The sequence below is a fragment of the Aspergillus luchuensis genome, chromosome 2, assembly GCF_016861625.1.
Source record: "Aspergillus luchuensis IFO 4308 DNA, chromosome 2, nearly complete sequence".
Lineage (NCBI taxonomy): Eukaryota > Fungi > Ascomycota > Eurotiomycetes > Eurotiales > Aspergillaceae > Aspergillus > Aspergillus luchuensis.
The window spans coordinates 2569520-2583102 of NC_054850.1; the positions used below are offsets into that span (position 1 = coordinate 2569520).

The 13583-nt window shown below is 49.8% G+C and overlaps 4 protein-coding genes across 4 annotated transcripts; all 4 read left to right on the forward strand.

Moving 5' to 3' along the window:
• Positions 1-374: 374 nt before the first annotated feature.
• Positions 375-1154, forward strand: AKAW2_20843S (uncharacterized protein; the record flags this gene model as incomplete). Its single annotated transcript, XM_041685600.1, has 1 exon — positions 375-1154. One exon carries the CDS (start codon positions 375-377, stop codon positions 1152-1154), a length of 780 nt encoding a protein of 259 aa, XP_041539669.1.
• A 1409-nt stretch (positions 1155-2563) lies between these two features.
• AKAW2_20844S (uncharacterized protein) lies at positions 2564-3701 on the forward strand (the record flags this gene model as incomplete). The annotated part of the gene is made up of 2 exons (XM_041685602.1): positions 2564-3569; positions 3625-3701. The coding sequence occupies 2 exons, from the start codon at positions 2564-2566 to the stop codon at positions 3699-3701; spliced, it is 1083 nt and encodes a 360-aa protein (XP_041539670.1).
• A 1214-nt stretch (positions 3702-4915) lies between these two features.
• RCD1 (Rcd1-like cell differentiation family protein) lies at positions 4916-6299 on the forward strand (the record flags this gene model as incomplete). Its single annotated transcript, XM_041685603.1, has 4 exons — positions 4916-5372; positions 5432-5587; positions 5675-6050; positions 6122-6299. 4 exons carry the CDS (start codon positions 4916-4918, stop codon positions 6297-6299), a joined length of 1167 nt encoding a protein of 388 aa, XP_041539671.1.
• Positions 6300-7346: 1047 nt separating this feature from the next.
• On the forward strand, positions 7347-10155 carry AKAW2_20846S (putative PHD finger domain protein; the record flags this gene model as incomplete). Its single annotated transcript, XM_041685604.1, has 5 exons — positions 7347-7517; positions 7609-7706; positions 7769-7988; positions 8046-8888; positions 8941-10155. 5 exons carry the CDS (start codon positions 7347-7349, stop codon positions 10153-10155), a joined length of 2547 nt encoding a protein of 848 aa, XP_041539672.1.
• Between the last annotated feature and the right edge of the window lie 3428 nt (positions 10156-13583).

Here is a 13583-nt window from a genome sequence, read left to right on the forward strand (position 1 = left end):
GCATCCATCACCCACACTTTCCGGTGTTCAAACCGGCTTGCTCGAGTGAGGCGAACCCGGCAGAAATTACTACAGGAAGAAGAGTTTTTAGCAACACGTAAGTGTGCTTTTATCCCGCCCTGGATCATGTCCGTTGAGCTACTGCGTACTTGCAAGCGCTACCCTGATCGACCACTACTGACATCTACTTCTACCGCTTGTAGTAATCTGTTGATCGCCGCTGCAAAACCGTCGCATAATACTGGCCCTCGACAGATCGTACGATCAGACAGGTCGCAGTCTCCCAGCTGCGCCGGTGACGCATTCCGACGTATATTTTTCGATATCCTGTCCCATCATATCCGGAGGGCGCGCTGTAGCCCTAAGCCTCGACAATGAAGCTCTTCGGGTGGATCTCGGCCGCATTCCTCGCTTCGACTGTTCTTTCGTTAGAGACAACACCAGCTCCATCGATCGATACTATACCATTCTATTCACCTCGCAATGCAGACTCCGGACGAAGGGCCTTTGAAGTACTGCAATTATTAAGGAAGCGGAGCGATAACTGTCCTTCTGGATATGATTCTTGCACAAACCTAGGCTACTCGGATATATGCTGTGCCGATGGTAGCAGGTGCACTCGCGACGCCGCTGACAATGTCGCTTGCTGCCCGACGGGAGCAAGCTGTACCGGCACGCTCTCAGAGACTGGAAACTCTGGGGGAGGTGCAACTAGCAGCTTCCGATTTCCCCAGACAGCGACAGCTACACAGACTACAGATGGAACGAGTGTGACTCTCACGGGCTCTACGATTGCCGGAGCATATCCATTTGTCAATATCCCGACATCGTTCGCCAACGCGCGCGTTTGCACATCATACTACTCTCTCTGTCAGAGCGAATATACCGGCTGTCTTTCGCAACTCGGAGGAGGGTATGCTGTGACTGTGGCTGCTGAAGGAGGAGGTGTCACTCGCGCTGGAGGAGGCGCTTCTGCAGCTATATCGACATGCTCTAGTCTGAGTATGGAGGCATGCCACGGCCTCAGCATTGGTTACTGCGGCAGTTACAGCACTGATGTCTACGAGAACCGGGGAACGATGCCCAGACGGAGTTCCAGTCTTGAGGACCTTTTCTTTGGCATGTTCATTGGACTTGCCGGGATGTTTCTATGAAGTTACGACTACGCTTGATTTTCATGTGGATATGTATGTATGAGATATGGACATACGCTCGCTCAAGTGACGTGAACAATTTTTTTTTTTATCTCGAAGTTAACGATGACAACCGCGACACTCGAGCGACAACTACTTCTCTCGAGAACGCCCATCCTTTGGGTAGCTGAAAGAAACGACTGGATGCATCTATGAAGTGACTGATGAAGGGCGATAGTTGGGCAGCTATCGGTATAATGAGTTTCATGATTCTGTGGCGTTTTGTATATAACAAGAGCATCTAGGATAGCAATGATATCTAAAACAAATGAATGATCAGATTATGATTTCTTTAGTATTATGGGAACTTGTACTGGGAGCTTGTTGCTCCCACAATAGACAAGGGAGATCCAGCTGCATCCATGGCGCCTCACTACCACATCATTAATAGGGCTCAGCAGATAGCAAAGAATCTAGTATGTGATTGTCGGGTCACGGACAATGCACACTTCTAGAGCAACTAAGTACTTACGGATATTGAGTCACCCACGCCAAATCACTGCCTAAGCATGGGGCACCTTCGTTGGGTGACACGTAGGTGTAGTCACTAGTCACTACACGGTCTTCGCCTGATTTGTGCCGACGGATGGAGGCCCATGCATTCAGTACCTGACGGACGTACCTCATCGAATCAGAAACAGCGTTTGGCTAGACCGACTCACCGTGGAAGACGAAACGATAATCTAGCGGTGGAGCCGACAACGCAGTAGGCCGGGTCTGTCCAAGTTCCGGACTTTTCGCCCACAGACACGATTGGGTGCTGACAATGACGCTGTCAGGAACTGAGGGGAGAGAAAGTTGGTGATGAGAGGGGCAGCAACGGCATCATCGGCCACTTCTCTGCCATTGGATCACAGCGGGGCAACAACATGCAGAGTTGAGAAAAAGTGGACATCCCAGCCTCCGAAATTTCCTTTTTTTAAATTATGAGCTAAGTTTATCTTCATCGCTGATTCACTCGGCCTGGCAGTGATTGGTGGTGGTCGTCACAGGAAATGCGGTGGTTGGGAAGTCGACCGGACGGAGGCTGGGATCAAAGAAGGGCGGACGGGCTGCTCGTGGGATGGCACCCTGCTCCGACTTCTCTTCTCCAACCCTCCATACATTTTCTACTCAACTGATATGCATTCTTTCGATCTCTGCTCTGCAAGCTACCTGTGACGGTCTCTCGCATTCCATCTATTTGCTTGGCTTCCTTTCGTTCGCTGTCTCTCGTTCTATACCTCCCTTGTCATACCAAGACCTATATCGAGCCATACGTCGGAACCCCCCAAATTCGTCCCCTGGCAGCGATCGCAATCCAAAGCTGCTTTTGGTCGCATCGTGGGCTGGCCTCGTGGTTGTGGAAATTTCTACATTCTCCCCTCGCCATGCATGCGTCTCGCATAATCCCGTCGACCTTATCTATACTGGCCTTACTAAGTCAGTTTCAACTCTCGATAGCTTCCCCATTGGAACCCGAGGTGAGTCTCGAGGAGGCCACCTTGGAGAAGCGCTGTTCGAATCCTTGCGGTTATTATAGCCAGCTTTGCTGCAGCTCAAGCGAAACATGCAGCACCAACAGTGATGGCGAAGCTGAGTGCGTCAGTTCCGGAAGCTGGGAGTATTACACCACCACGTATGTCGTGACCGAAACAGAGCGTGCGACTTTTACTTCAACATGGAGCTCCTACATTTCGGCAACAACGAGCACTGGCAGTTGCAATGCCGAGTATGGTGAAACGGTCTGCGGCAGCGACTGTTGCGGCCCTGCATATGTCTGCTCCAACAATCAATGTATCCTGGGAAGCACGTCAATCTGGGCAACTGCGACTGCCACACCCCCCGTACGCGGAACAACGCTATCGACTGTAACTCAAACGGCCACCACTACTGAGCCTTTCACTGCCCCTGTGAGCACAAGCGGCACGCCATTGGTTGTGAAGGGCTCCGGCGGAGGACTCAGCGGCGGAGCCATCGCGGGCATTGTTATCGGAACAATTGCCGGCGTGTTCCTTCTGTTACTCCTTTGCGCCTGTATGTGCTGCCGTGGAGCACTTGATTCTGTGCTTGCTTGCCTTGGTCTCGGTGGCGGTAGGAAGCGGAGAGAAACCACTTACGTTGAAGAACGTCGTCGTCGTCACCATTCTTCTTCCGGGGCTAGACCTGAACAACGCACCTGGTTCGGCAGTCGACCGGCACCATCAACAGCAGGTGGCGGTAAGAAGAAAGAGTCTGGCATGGGTGCTTTGGCGACCATTGGAATCGTCCTGGGTGCGATCGCGCTGTGCCTTGGGTTGAAGAGGCGCAGAGACCGTGACGTGGATGAGAAGAGCGATTACACGTATCCGAGCACCTACTACAGTTACTACTCCTCTGACTACTATACCAACGATGGTAAGTAACGTCTTGTTCTCATTCAATGATAGCATGATGCTAATAACATTTGCAGGAAGCGTGGTGACAGATGATCGGCGGACGAGAGACACCAGAAGAACTAGACGATCTCGTACGCGTTCACGAAGATGATGATTTTATGATTCCAACAAACGAAAAAGAATGACTTACCGAGATACAACGATTTATTAGCTATGATTTGAGTCTTCGGACTTTATTTGATCGATTTTGAATGGACAGGCGTTACCCAGGGTTTATGATTGATGTGTGATGGTTTCTTCTTTCGTGTCCGGAAGATCTGCAATGTACGATGATGAGACATGTATTCATGTTCTAATGCCCTTGAATGTTTTTGCTTTATCCCTTTTTTTCGTCACTTTGTCTTTGTCCTCCGTCCCTGCTTCCGTTTCTTCGAACTTATTGAAAGACGCGGAAGGAAACTGTTTTGTAAATAAGATGCTCAAATAGATTGACAAGGAACAGCATTGTACATATGAAGGACATCAGTTGCCTGTACCGATATCGTACATAATCTATCAGGAAGTTAGTAGTAGAGAGCATCCCTGACCAGCAACAGTGAGAGCTCACACAGCCAGAGTTGCGAGTCACCCTCCGACACGCTCCTTTTAAAGCGGCGCAGGGATAGTTACAAGTATATGGAGGATCTGAGCAAAGATCGCAGCTCCCAGAGATCCAGTGTCAGTGCACCCCTAGATACGTACAAAGCTGATTCTTGATAATCATGCACCTGCCGGAGCAACTCGTGCGTTTATCCAATAACTGCAGCTGCAAGGCGGCCATCAACGGTCAGCATGCCAACCCAAGACAGAGACGGAGGGAATTGTCATCATGTAATAATTAGACCCCACCGGTCTGTCAATAAGGGCGAATTGAAGGGATAAGAAATTTGAATAGATTCGTGTTACCGATCTACGCGATCAAGTTGTTCCGATCAAAGCGGTTCGAGTCCGACAGGGTCCAGAGAGTGAATGAAGCTCGGCACCTCGTCGACGGCACAAACTGCCCGGGCGGAACCTGCGACTCCCCGCCTCCCGTAGTCCCAAGCCATTCCATCCATCATTTCACGCTCGCCTGTCCTTCAATCCCGCTGTCATTCCCACGCCATCTTCACAACACCCCCCTCCCCTCTTCCACAACTCTCAACTCTTGTATTCGAAAACCCTTATCCATGAGGCTACTCTCGAGTATACGGTCCTGACAATACCTACTCAGCATCTTAGTTCATTTTGCCCTCGTCCGGCTTTTCCCCGATCATCCAGGGCTGTCAAGTCTTCCCTCCTGAGGATTACGAGTCCCGTTGAGCTCCGATTCTTCGCTGGCCCGCCATGCTTCAAACGCAGACTCAGCACGTCTTCTCTCATCAGCACCAGTATCCGCAGGCTGATCCGACCTGGTTGCAGCAACAGCAGCATCACCAAACCCACCCGCACCAGGCTCAGCAACCGCATTCTTCGTTGGTCGCCCAACAGCATGCCCAAGTCCAGGCGGCCGCAGCCGCAGCCGCAGCCGCTCAACAACAACACTATACTCGTATAGCCATGGCTGGAAACGCCGGTGCCGGTAATTCCGCTCAAGGGGCTGGTGCAGGAGGCATTGGTGGGGACGGTGCGTTGCCCGGTGCGGTGTCCGTGATGGATGGTGGCATCAGTGATGAGAATCGGAAAGTTTTCATCTGGGTCGCAGAGCTTCTCGATCCGAGTCGCAGAGAAGCCGCCCTCATGGAACTTAGCAAGAAGAGAGAGCAAGTGCCGGAACTCGCGCTGGTTATTTGGCACTCTTTCGGTACGGAATCACCCCCTTTGATCAGCTTTGTTGGTGGCGACTAACGGGCAGTTATCCAGGTGTCATGACCGCTCTACTTCAGGAAATCATCTCCGTATACCCTTTGTTGAACCCTTCGCAATTAACTGCGGCTGCATCAAACCGGGTCTGCAATGCGCTGGCTCTCTTGCAGTGTGTGGCTTCCCACAACGAGACTCGCACCTTGTTTCTTAATGGTACGCAGCCGTCACCCAGGACCATCCACCCCACCCTTCGGTTCTACGTCGTATGTAACTTGACTAACAAATTCTCGTTTGGAACAGCTCACATTCCTCTGTTCCTCTATCCTTTCCTCAACACAACGTCAAAGTCGCGGCCCTTTGAGTATCTCCGCCTCACCTCGCTCGGCGTGATCGGAGCGTTGGTTAAGAATGACTCATCCGATGTCATCAATTTCCTCCTCACGACAGAGATCATTCCCCTTTGCTTGCGGATTATGGAGACCGGCTCAGAACTGAGCAAAACTGTGGCAATTTTCATTGTGCAGAAGATTCTCCTCGACGACATCGGTCTGGCGTACATCTGCGCAACCTATGAGAGGTTTTATGCGGTTGGAACTGTTTTGAGTAATATGGTCACTCAACTTGTCGAGCAACAGACAGTACGACTACTCAAGCATGTAGTGCGCTGCTTCCTTCGGTGAGTCTATCGCAAATTTCTTTACATTGTGTTGGTTGATTCGTTCCCACTTCAAATGCTGACTTTTGTAGCCTGAGTGACAACAGCAGGGCGCGAGAGGCGCTGCGTCAATGCCTTCCGGAACCCTTGCGCGATGCGACGTTCTCCTCCGTACTCCGCGACGACGCCGCCACTAAGCGCTGCCTGGCTCAGCTTCTCATCAACCTCTCGGATAATGTCTCCGATGGCGCACCTGGTGTTGCGATGTAAAAAGTTCAAAAGCATTTGTTTTCCTTCTGGTTTACTTGATATATTTGACAACCTTACGATATGCATGGGGCGGGCTTAGGCGAAACACGGAATACAAGGCGCAAACTGTGTGGTATGGCAATGCAATGACGCGATCTCAGGAAAGTTGCACAAAATCAACAGAGAGAAAAGAGAAGACATGGCGGGTATGGGAGCACTGGACTTGGGGGTTTCTGTCTTGTTATGGTTCGAAAGGTTCTGTTGTTTTGCTAATCATTTATTCTTTCTTCCCTTCCCTGGCTTTTGCTGCGGCTTTTTCTCTGCTTTCGATTTACCCTTGCCTTTTGGTTTTTTTGTTTGTCCAACACTTCGTTCCCCCTTCGGCCATAATGGTATGGCTGTGCGGTGGCGTGGATACGGCTGGCGCTATTTGTCTGTGTGCATTTTGCTTATCCTCTATGTTCCCCATTCCCCATCCTCCATCTGAGTGAGATAGACCCTCTTTGAGCGAGATACCAAGATCTAGTTTTATGTTTCGTTGGGTGGTGCTGATTCTGCCTGTTGCTTTAAGTTTTCATTCTCTCCTGACCTGGTTTCATGCGGAGGCGAACTATTATTACGATAAAACCTTCCCTTCTAGTATCTATTAATATGAGCTTGTATCTTCTTTGAAAGTGAAATAGTAGTATCCACGAGGTCATGGTAAAATGTGAGCAGTCGGATCGCATCGACAGCGCAAGGCTTATCGGCACGGGATCGACCCAATCGGCGGATGGAAGTCACCTGACTGGGGTCTCGACGCGCCGCCCGGCGATTCTGTGAGCTCATCTCTTCTGCCCAGCCCGACACGCCCGCCCTGGCGAACGATTTCCTGTCTTCACGCCGCTGTCGATCACGTCGATACCCACTCATTCCGCCATTTGGTAGAGACATCTGTGTTCATTCTTCTGTTGCATATACGTTGCGATAATCACCCCTTCTCAGAACTCCCGCCCCCGCCGCAGATCCGCCGCAGGGGTCGAATCTTGTCCTGCGCCGCGGCGCCTTTGATGGTCTATATCCGCCTTCATGGTATCGCGAAAGCGCACCCGCTCCGAGGTGGACGCTGCCCCAGAGCAGCCACCTGAGGAGCCGGGTTTACTCCAGCAGCTTCGGAACTGCTGGGAGTTTGCCAGCCTCATGCAATATATTGCCATATTCGGTAAAGTCATGAAGATTGACGAGGATTTCGGGATTGAGGTGAGTAGTGCAAATCCAACACCTATAATTCTCTTTACTTTCAGGCGCGATAGATCAATGCTAATATTCTACTCTGATGCTTTGCTTGTAGGACCTGGAAACTGAGTGTCTAAAGCCTACCCCTTCCGAGAAACTACTAGAGATTGGACTCTGTCTTTTGAAATGGGTGTCGTCGCATCGGGGCCTCACGTACGTGCACCTTCGTTCTAGCCGCGACTGTAGCTATGCTAATAGGATGCTTTGTCTGATAGCTTCGATAACTTCGATGAGTATACGCGACGTCAGTACAATGCGAAAGCACCACACATTCCTAACCCTTTCGGGTATGAGGAGGTTCCGAATAGGTTCTTGGACTTCGACGTTTTCTTGAAATTGCGCGTCTTGCACCAGCTGTCTATTTGGACCTTTTGGAATCCCGATCGCATCCGCGAAAAGATGCCGGAGCAGAGGGAATTGGATCAGACGGAGTGGGTGGGTTTTGCGTGACACTACCCCTAGATTCCTATGATATTTACTGACCTTTGCTAGCGTATCGAAGAAATAGGCTACGATCGTGAAGGCCGTTACTACTATATCCTCGATGATAACAGGCTCTATCGCCGCACCGACCCCCCTATTCCGCCGCCGAAACCGGCCAAGTCAAAGTCGAGGAGAAAGAGCGCCCGCGCCATGAGAGCCTCTAAACGAAGACGTGTTACAGGCGCCGATCCTATTGAAGAGTCCGATGAGGAAGACAATGCTGTGGACGGCGACGCCTCAGAGGATCCTCTGCAAGCGATGACGTGGGAATGCATTGCCGTTACACTAGACGATTACAAGCAGTTCCTCGAGTCCATAAGAAAGACAAGAGATCCCAATGAGAAGATACTGAGGGATAGGATCGATGAACAGGTCATGCCCATCATTGAGAAGGAAGAAGAGGCCCAGGAGAGACAGAAACAGAAGCGCGAGAAGGAGCTTTTCAACATGCAGCTGCTCGCTGGCGCTAAACGATCCAGTCGGATCGCCGGAAAAGCCGAGAGAGAGCGACAGGAGCGTGAGGCTGCTGAAGCAGCACGTAAGCGAGAGACGGAACTAGCCGCAGCCCGCAAAGAGGAAGAAAGAGTGAAGAAACTGGAGGCGGAAAGACGCTCACGCATCATGACCCGGGAACAGCGTACTAAAGATCGGGAGAGGAAGCGGATACTACATGAAAGTGAGCTCCAACGCATCAAAGAAGAGCAGGAGAAAGTTGCACGGGGCGAGAGCAGAGCTTCCGAGAGACATCTTCAAGCAGAAATGGAAAAGTACCGCAAGAATCTGGAGGACCTCTCGCAGGAAGATCAATGGATATTCGACTGCTCGGGCTGCGGTGTTCATGGTCAGAATTTGGTAGGTTATGATCATTCCCGGTCATTATGACAAGTGTGCTGATCCTCAATAGGATGATGGCTCTCACAGTGTTGCATGCGAGTCCTGTAATGTGTGGCAGCACAGCAAGTGTCTCGGTATCTCGAAAAGCGAAGCTGAACGAGAGGATTTCCACTTCGTTTGCAAGGACTGTAAACGACGCGAAGAGGAAGCGAAGCTGCCCAAACTTCCACCGTTGAAATTCCGCGTCGGGTCGTCGACCTCTCCATCCTCGACTGCGCCAGAAGGAGATACCAAGATCAAGGTTCCAGATCCGGAACAAAGTCCCATATCGTCTATCAAAAACGCTCAGCATACCTTCCAGTTGCCTCTTGCAGGGTCTCCTCAAAAGCAACCTTCTTCCATGCCTTCCGTTCCCTCACAAAACCCCCCTCAATCCGTCTCCTTCCCTCCTTTGTCCCCCGAGCGCCGGCCTCAGTCCGCCCACACCACATCATTTAGCCCTCCTCGAGCCCCTTTCTCTCCATCAAAGGGCTTGAATGCATTCACTCCGTCATCTAAGGAACAGGTTCCAAAATTGCCATCCATCCACCAAGCGATGCATTTACCGCCTCATTCTCGCGAGTCCTTCAACGGCGGGTCGTTTCCGGCGCGGCGACCGTCGTCCTCTCACTCTACGCAGAGTCCCACTCTGCCTTCGCCCATTCAGAACCGGCCGTCTATGTCCCCAACCCAGGGAAACCGGGATGTTGGTCCTCTTGCGGGATTTCCGCCTGTAGCTTCGACAGATCACTCAGCCCCATGGACGCCATACGGTCAACACCAGACCCCTCGTCCAAACACGGGCAATCATTCTTCCTTCTCTTCCTTGCATAACGGGCGTCCATCTTTCATGGCCACTCCGACTGCAAGTCGCTCCTCTCCTCCCCAGAGTTCCCACGGCATGCCTCTTTCGGGTATCAGCCCGACCAAGCAATCACCCCGACCTATGACATCTGGCAGTGTCACTGGAGCTCCCGTCCTTCCTCCGATCCAGAAACTCGAGCCGAGTCCTAAATTGATGGGTCGTAGCTCGCCCGATGCACCCATTCCGCCGCCGGTCAAATGCATGACACCGGAGCAAGAGGAGCGCAGGCAAAGGGAAAACGCCATGCTGCAGGCCCAGTTGCACGGGACCAATGGCCCGCATTCAGTGATGTCGTCGCCGTCGCTCAATCGTATACCACCTTTAGGGCCTCCTGCCGTTGCACAACAGCCTGCTCCATCTCCTCAGCCCGGACAAAAGTGAAGTATCCTGGCACTTTCTGCTTATGCACACTAGCAGAGCAGCTGGACAACAAATCTTAAACCCGTCTCGTTCGACATTTGAAGCCGTACATTCACTCGTGATTATGTCCTTCACACGGTCATTGATCATCCTAGAAACTGGGTATGGTTCGGCAGGTTGATCTTGCAGCGCAGTAAAGCTTAAGCGGCCAATTCTTTCAGAGGCGCCAAGGCATGCGTGCAGGTCTTATGTACCTTTTTTCCTTTCTTAACGTCTGTTTCCTCGCAGCGGTCAATACCGGGAAACTACCTGATTATCCTGGGTTTTCCGTTGCTCTCTCTCCCTAAAACTTCGCTCATCCATACATTGCTTTTCGAAGTGCGCACTATGTGGAGAGTGTGCCGGTCTAGCATTCCGCACTGAGGATTTTTCTTTGTTCTTTGCTACCTATTTTGCATGGTTGATATGGTTGGTCTATGCTTCTCTCATGTCTTACTACAAACTTGATATATTGGAAGGGTGGCGTTGCAGGATACTGAGCTATAGAGGGATGGGGTTGGCTATGGATGTGAAGTAGACATTGACTAGATGTAATAAAAGCAAGGCAATTACATTGATGCTCGATACTCGCTGTAGATGATTACCTGCATTATATGCTGTCGCTACCTATCCCAGCGTGACATGCACCTACTATTACTTCAGTCAAACACTACTCAGCAACTGATGAGAGGTACATTCATGAAAGCGTAAATAAATCATACCCTTCATTACCCACAGCTATTCATCAATCCTTCAGCAACCACGCTTCAAATACATACCCTAATAAACAGGAAAGAACACCCCAAGCACAAACCCACCTACAGCAAACAAACAAACACCCATACATAATAAAAAAGCACAAGCGCAAGCACAAGCAATACGCCGCATCCGCACAGCAAACAAGTCCCCAAAACCAAGCAAACGCCATGCATGCATTCCCACAGCCTCATACCTCCCCTGGCGCCAACAACACGTCTAAGCAATCTAGTACATACTAGCTATTCCGTTGACCCGAAGTGGATCATCACGCTCTAATTTAACTAAAAGAACTACTACGTAGTTAGGCCCCAACATATGTAACTACTACTCCGTAGTAAGTAAGCAGTAAGCACCAAGCACCGGTAATGTCTCAGATTCCGTTCCCCCGTCCCCCCATCCCCTCCCGCTCTCACCCGTGCGTGCGTGCATGCATGCATAGAACCTACTTAGTAGATACTAGAGCACATGTCATTTTTTCTGATCTATCACCTGTCAAACTCTTACTCATCTCATCAATATATATATGCCTGGTGTGATCATCATCCCCATATCGAAACTTCCATCAATTGAGTTTTAATATTCCCGAGTGACATAACATGAAACAAGGGTTAATTAAATGTATATGGTAGTATCGTGGCGTAGCATTGGTTGCATTCGCATGTGAGATTTGAGTAAGTGTGGGTATGTATGTATGTATTATTTAGGCAAATAGTAGTATGTAGTAATTAAGTAGTAGTGAGTAAATAAAAAAGACGCAGGGTCACATTGGGCTTTGCGGGAAGAGGAAGGGGAAAGGCCGCGTGGTTTTAATTTGTTTAATTTCGTTTAGGTTATTTATATCAAGTACGTACTAGGCTATGCTATGAGGCTGCTATCTACGAACGGGACCGTTTATATCATGGTAGTTTGTTAGTAGGTAGTACTAGGACTCGGGATGGAGTTGCTGCGGCAGATGGATGGATAAATGAGGATTGACTCGGCTCGGGTTTTGAGGTCGGTTAAAATTGGGGTGTCAGAATCCGATGGATAGTACTCTACTTAGTAGGGGTAAGTATATATTGTGGAGAAGGTAGTAGTGGGATGGCTGGCTGATCGGGTATGAACGGGGTGGTGGTTTGGGTCACGGTAGTAAGTAGTAAGCAGTGGGATGTTAATTGATTGTCCATCTTTAGGAACGGGGGAGTAGAAGTATGTGTGTGTGATGTTTCTATAAAGTTGGTATATGCATGAATCTATACACAATTCAAGATCTAGCTATCGAACATGTCAAACATACAGCATTCGAGTCAAGTAAGACACATCACCCATACAACGATATTGTTGGGGAGGGATTTACCACACAATGGTACTTTGTCGGCTCACTTACCCTTGCTTGCTCCTTTAACCCTAGCTAGTTTAACTATCTAGCACGTAGTTCAAGAACTAATGGCTTAGTTCTCACTTGCCGACCAGGATGCCAGTCCACTACAGTTAGATAAACTAGTATTGTTTAGGGAGTCCGTTTCCAACATCCCCTACCCATGCAGTAGTTCACCTAAGTAGGTATCTCCCTAATCTATCAGTAGTCTCCTGAAAACGTTCGCTAGACTAGTAAGGGAGTTAGCGAAAATCACCACCGAAAAGAAATGAAAAAGTTCTCGACCGCGGCGGAATGAACCGATCAACTATACTAGACTAAGTAGTTCCCTTTTTTAATAGATCGTCCCAATCAAAAATTGATTGATTGATAGCTTGCGTATTGGAATGGACTGGACTGGGTGGAATTAATCACATCAACTAGACTACACTCATTTGGACTACTAGATGGATAGCTTGGTTCCACTACCCGGAGATTGAACGAACATTGCTCAGTCAGCAAGCAACCTAACTTAGTTAGTTAGCTGGATATCTCCGTCCTCCGACCGGATCCGGGCCCGTGTCCGGATAGTAGTGGGGGGAGATCGCTCGCTCGCACGGTCTAGACGGTGGCCTTGTCCGTGTCCTTTTCTCCGTGTGAGTGGGTTAAAATGATGGGTGAGAGTACCGTGGATTTGTGATGGTATGTTTGCGTGGTCTGAGAGCCGCATGCTTCCAGAGAATCATCCTTATCTTGGGGGGAGTTTTCTTTTTGATATGTAGCAGATCCAAAGATATGCAGCGCACAGGCACCAAGGGATAATGAAATCAGCATTTTCTCGAGAAAAAGCAAAAGGAAGAGTATGCGGATATACTGTGTGACTCGAAACGACTTGACTTGACCAGTCGAATCTCGCCCAAGTCCGAAATATCTCCGCGTGCAGCGCAAAACTTTATAGACGCATCTCAGAAGCAAGCAAACGACAGCAATGAACAAGAATTGCCTATGACGGTAAGGTAGAGGAGGAGATCGGTGAAGCGATTGACCGATGGTTATGACAATCTGCCCGTCAATCTTGGCTGTACAGACACAAACTCGGACAGATCAACCGATGTGTTGTGCCTCCAATGCCTCGAAATTGGAACTGTACACACATAAAATCGCATAACTGCTCATATAGATATGAGACCAAGTGTGTGATCATCGATGGAGAACAGCTAGTCATACTGAGTATGCAACCTGCATGGAAGGATTCCGACACCTTCTGGCCCAAACACTGGAACCCGATTTTTGCCGTCCACTCAAGGCGCATTGT